Source organism: Microtus ochrogaster, linkage group LG3 (assembly GCF_000317375.1).
Source record: "Microtus ochrogaster isolate Prairie Vole_2 linkage group LG3, MicOch1.0, whole genome shotgun sequence".
Taxonomy (NCBI): domain Eukaryota; kingdom Metazoa; phylum Chordata; class Mammalia; order Rodentia; family Cricetidae; genus Microtus; species Microtus ochrogaster.
Window position 1 is genome coordinate 13,626,590 of NC_022029.1, and position 6,243 is coordinate 13,632,832.

The following is a 6,243-nucleotide window of genomic DNA, read 5'->3' on the forward strand; positions in this document are numbered from 1 at the left end:
CACACACACACACACACACACACACACACACAAAGTTGAAACAATGAAAAAAGTATTGCCAATTAGAGAGGGAAACACACTCTTGGAAGAGATCGTCACCTTTACTGTGAAGTGTTTAATACTGACTTACAGGCACACAATTCACAGCCATCTGTTTCAACAAACTAAATGGATATTTAGCTTGACCAAGATGGAAAAATTACAGCACTGTTGACTGTGATGATATTCAAGAAAGTATGAATTTTATCCTAAAGGTGACAAGTAAGATGTTAAAGAAAATGAGCAAGAGAAAGGAGAATTAAGGGCAAGCCCATCACAGCTGCACAGGAATGGTGAAGAGAAGCCCTAGCTGGCCTATCCAATATGCTGGTGTCATGTTCAGACTCTAGAACTGGTAAAGAGGTCAACATGTATTCCACAAAGAACACAGCATCTATTCCAAGTGGAATGTCAAGACTGCCAACTATTTCATTTAGATGATGACTAGAAATACCTTTCTTATGATCATGCACCGTCATGAGCAATAAACTCTCTAGTGTGTCCGCCTCACTGCACTTAAATACAAGGGGAACTGACCACCTATTGTCTGTTATATCACAGTTACACAACAGCTGGCGGGGATGAAGGTGAAATGGACATTGTCCCTATGCTGTTAACTGATGTACCTCTCAGTGAAATATCAGACAAATATAGTAACAGGTCATTAAGCTTCAATCAAGTTGTAACACAGAAAAATCTCTTACTCTTTTATTGTGTTACTCTCCAACATACTTGTCCAACATACGAAGGCAGAGACACCTGAGTAAACGTTCAGCCTGTATCTAGTGATACCTCTTGATGCATCTCCTTTATCAACAGCTACCTAGCAACTGCCTCAAAAATGAACAGAACCTTTTATTCAGTAAGTATTCACTGCCACCAAAGTCTTTCAGTATTTAAAAATGCATACTTATATAAAAACTAAGTAATCCAGAGTGATCTAAGCAGAAACTGAACAGTAATGTGCTATGGTAGTTTACTGGGTCTCTGAGGTTAGCTTATACTTACACTGAATTCTGACATTAAAAAAAAAAAAAACTAATAAAGCTGGGCCCCAAGAGTTCTCCTCTGGGGCAGTGGTCAATTCCAGCTCCACTCGCCCACCATTATTTGATGTACGCTATGGACACAAAGACCCTTTAGTAGGAGATGGAATAAGCTAAGACAGCAAGCAGGTAAACAAATGACAAAAGGAAGTCTGGGTCCTCCTGAGTCAGCAGACTACAGCTGACCACCTACTCACTGTTCTCATCAATAGCGTGATTTGGACAGAGCTGTATCAGCCTCATGCCATAAAGCTACAACATTGCTGTATGGCTCATAAAGCTGAAGACATTTATGATACGGCTCTTTATAGACAGTGTGTGCTGATGACCTCTGTTCTTCTGTGACCTACAATTTCCTGACTTCCCCACCCTGACCTCCACCCTTCTGCCACCCATCTCAGCCATTCCCTATTCTGAGTTATTGCTTTACAGCCTCTGCGTGTGCGATCCTCCCTCATGAGCACATAAGAGCCTTCAGCAGGAACTGTGACACATGAAGACTTTGCTCCTTGAAGGAGCCCTGTCGTTTCTACTGCATTTTAGTGGGCAATAGTTAATCCTTCCACCCTAATCCTGTTTCTAGACAAAGGTTGTGAATGTCAGTTTTGAAGGAGGGACATATCCCTACTATCAGACACAAATGCACTCACACTTGGGGGCACACGCACACGCACGCACGCACACACACACACACCCCCCGCACACGCACGTGCACACGCGCGTGCACACGCGCACACACACACACCCTGCACGCGCGCGCACACACACACACACACTTGGGGGCACACACACACGCGCACACACACACACACACGCACACACACACTTGGGGGCACACGCACACACACACACACGCACACACACACCCCGCACGCGCGCGCGCGCACACACACACACACACCCCGCGCACGCGCGCGCGCACACGGTTCTGATGTACCCATTCCTTCAGTTCAGAGCAAGCTACTTTAGCTGTATCTTTTCATCCTCTGTCACAGTAGAAATTAACACAGTGACACTACTCCAGTTTCTGAATTCCTAATTACAACATAAAGTCTCTGAGAGCAGCAAAAAAATCTACATAACATCAAGAACCCAGCAGGCATTCAAAAATTACTGAATAAAGGAATCTACATTTTATTATTGACACTTTTGTTTGAGACACTTGCTCACACTCTAGCCCAGTTTGGCCTAGAACTAACTATGTAACCTCAACTGGTCTTCAACACACTGAAATCTTCCTTTCTCAGCCTCCTGACTAGTGAGATTACAGCTTCGTACTTCTAAGAAAGTCATTTTTTTCTTTTCTTTTTTCTTTACTAAAACAAGACAAAACAAGCCATGGCTTAAGATACTCATATTAGTAAATGTCATCTTCATGTATCACTTAAACTAAGTAAGTTCTATTAATAAATTAAGAAATTGGAAACCACTTATTGAAAATAAGTATCTGCCCACAAAAGTCATTTGTTATTTTTTATTCAAATAATGTATTAATCCTTTTTATTAGAGAGATGTGATGGTCACATCTGTAATCCTAGAGCCTGGGACATAGAAACAAGAAGATCAATAATTCAAGCCATTCTTGGTTTCATGGTGAGTTTGAGGTTAATTTGGCATTCGTTAAACCTTGTTTCAAAAGCTAAACTTCAACATTAACAACTCCCTGCCACTCCCATTAGACTTCTCTTCCCTCTCTCGGCAGGAAGACTACGTACGTTCTACACAGCCAACACTAGCACCCAAGAACATTAGCGTCAAAGAGGGTGGAAACCAGAGACGAGACAGCCACAAGCTAGATACATCATTCTATGACGATGACAGAATAAGAACATTTGAGCTGCTCAGTAAGAATAATGAACACTGAGGACGCAGCTTGGTAGTAGAACACTTGTCTAGCATATCCAAGGCCCTGGGTTTAACCCCCAAGATAGAAGGAAGAAAAGAAAAGAATGGTGGCTAAATTTTATACATCTTGAGGGGAAAGAAAGCATGTGAATGCGGATCAAATGTAAAGTATTAGATTACAACTGATATATTAGTAGGTAATGAGGCGTTATCTATATACAGACAGCTACAGAAAAGCACAGCTAGGAAAGTAGCTGTGTGGATGGGGGTAGATGCCCATTAACGGCTCCCTCACCCGAGCCTCACCCCCTACCAACTTCGCTCTCATTCCACCTAACAAGATCCATGTGCATCTCGATATGAGACAGGGTTTCTTCTTCAAACAACAGTATGTGTGTGTCTATATGTGTCTATACATGCATACATAAATTACCTAGCTCTTCCCATTCAGAAACACAGAGGCAATGGCACTGCAACAGCAATGAAAACTCCAAGTACCCAGATCATTATCATTGTTTTTATAGACCATTATCTATAAAAAATGAACATCAGCCAAGACCAGGTCACAGGAAGGATTAAGTCAGCAGTGATTCTGGAACTTCTTTCAGTATCAAAGGAATATTAAAAATGAGGACTAAATCAAAGTAGTAAAGGAGAAATGGAAATTACCCTGAAGGTTTTCCTGCAACCAAATTGAGAACAAAGGAATAGCAACACAAATAGTGATGATGCACTGTTGTGGAATGCTAGTGAAGAAAACAAATCCAGGAGCATATATGGCTGTGTTGGTTACTCTACTGCTGCTCTGATATAATACCACGACCAAACGCAACTTAAGAGTTCAGTTTGCTTAAGGTTTATTTTGACATAAGAGGCCTAGATGCCCACAGCATCTGGGAAGACACAGAGGCCGATGTGGGGAAACTGTGTGCTCACATCTCAACAAGGAAACAGAGAACAGAGGAAGTGAGGTAGGGCTATCAACCCTCAAAGCTAGTTCACTTCCTCCAACAATTCCCCACCTCCTAAAGGTCCCATAGCCTCTCCAAACAGTGCCACCAACTGGGGACTAAATGTTCAGATTCATGGGCCTATGGGGGACATTTCTCACTCAAACCACAACAGCAAATGAGAGAAGAGATGTTAAGTGCAAAGTATGAGATGGCAGAAAGAACACTCTGGCAGCTACCACAGTGGCAGCCACAGACAGACAGAAGTCATCCCAGAGATGGCAACTCACAAGTTCATGCTGAATGAGGAATGGGGTTCTGGAAGACTGTCAGGACAATCAAGTGCAGACAGTCAAATAGTGACATTACGGTACAACTTGACAGACAGTAACATCACTAGGTAATCAGTTTTAAGCGGATGCAACACCATGTCGGATGAAACAGAGAAACATCAGGTTGGAGAAGAACAGACCCACAGGATCTAGCAGCTGGTCACCTGTGAGGAAGAGAGGCATGGCTGTCTTTGTCGTGAGGACACAGTTCCCCCTGCCTGCTGCTGGTCAGCTGGGCAGCAACATTAAAGAAGGTCCTTCCTTCTAGAAAGCTGACCCTGGAGGCACTGAAGAGAAAGGGTGCCAAGTGGATAGCCGAGTTTTCAAAGGGTCCCCCAAACCACGATGACAGTGTCTACAAAAAAGTGATGGCAGCAGTCAGTGAAACAGTACCCAAACTGGGGGACCGGGGATGGGGGACCGGGGGGGGGGGGGCTGCCACATTCCTACACGTTTAATTCTGAAATTATCTCAAAATAATTTGCTTAACAGTCTTCGCAAGAGTATAATGGATCCCCTCCCCCACCCACCCAATTACATGACAGACACGTGTACTAGGATGGTGATTTCTTCCTGAGATCTTCAGCACCAGGAAGGAAAGCTCAGGGGCCGAATACGAGACAAAGTTAGTGTAACAGAAAGACTGGACACCAAGGAGAAAAACCTTGGGCATTCTCACGAACAGATTTTGTTTTCTTTTCAGACAAGAAAAGATAAAACGAAGATCCAAAGAAAAATTGATTCTCCTCAGGTTTTTACCATTTTGAATGGTGATGCTACTATCAAACACAAACAAAACATAAGGAAACAAAAGCAATCCTTTCTGCACCACCTCTTATTTGAAGCCAGGGGCAAGAGAAAGATTAGAAATCCGTTAGGCAGAGGAAAGACCTTTCTCATGCAAACTCTAACCAGATATGAGTGAGCAAGAATACTAATTAATCCTAGTTGTCCCTTTGACTATAAAAATTGAACTAAAAATAAGAAAAAAAAGCAAGATTTACCTCCACTTTATTAGTGTAGGGGATTCTAAGATAATCGCTTCCTCCTTTGCTAATGTGCGCGTCATCCTAGTCAAGTGCACTGTGAAGCCTGGGGCACATGATACACTCAGTGTGTGATGAGTTTGAAAAGGATCACAAGGGCCTAACAGCTCGGTTGGGGGGGGGGACGACGCTTGTCCAGAATTCACTGAGTTCTAGTTTAATCCTCAACATTACACACACAACATGCATCCACGCACTCAGAGTACCATCTCACAGTACGTACTGTGCATCTATTCAAATAGGACCTATTCAAATAATGCTGTCTCTATTCTTCAGTACAAATACACACAATTCTGTGTGTGTGTGTGTGTGTGTGTGTGTGTGTGCGCGCGCGTGCGCAGGTCTTCTATTCCAGAGACTGGATAACTAAATCTGAGCTTACAACTACATCTTTGCAATCAAAATACTGTAAGTTGCAAAGTCAGATCTCTACCACTAAAACATGCTGATAACAGAAGCCCTGTGAAGTTACCACAAGCAAACAAAGCAGTCTTTTAAAGAGCTCATACACGTACTTGATACCCGAGAGTATTTCCTTCTCGGTCTTTTTCCGGCCTAGAAACCCACTTTTCATTTTCACCCGGTAGGTGATGTTGTGAAAACTCAGCACATCTCCTGTAAGCGTCGGCACGTCACTGGGGTTCATTCCAGGAAGGCCGTTGGTATTTCTCTGAGACATTGGTACTAAAACGTGGTCATTGCTGGAAGACATCTTTCTACAGAGGGAAAAGCAACAGTAAATTAACAGTATGAATAAACGAGCTCATCAACGCAGATAACAGGACTTCTAAAACAAGTCTTTAAACTGCTCTATAATTCGTAGATTCAGATGAACGTTCTTCTCAAGGCACTGGGAGTGAAAGACCCTCTGGACACCCCCCCCCCCAGAACCCGCAGCTGGCCTGCTCTCATGAGAACATCCCGCCTGCTTGGGGAAACAGGATGCCTATAGCCAGCATATGTGCCAAACTTAGAATATCAGCAG

General features: G+C 43.2%; 1 protein-coding gene across 2 annotated transcripts in view; it reads right to left on the reverse strand.

The window, feature by feature from the left end:
• Positions 1-6,243, reverse strand: part of LOC101989399 (ATP-binding cassette sub-family G member 2) — a 99,665-nt gene that overhangs the window by 27,975 nt on the left and 65,447 nt on the right. For both annotated transcript variants that reach the window (XM_013351284.2, XM_005360563.2), the window contains exon 2: positions 5,774-5,974. In XM_013351284.2, the coding sequence (XP_013206738.1) occupies positions 5,774-5,970 (197 nt within the window). In that variant the 5' untranslated portion in view covers positions 5,971-5,974. The remainder of the gene's footprint in view (positions 1-5,773; positions 5,975-6,243) is intronic.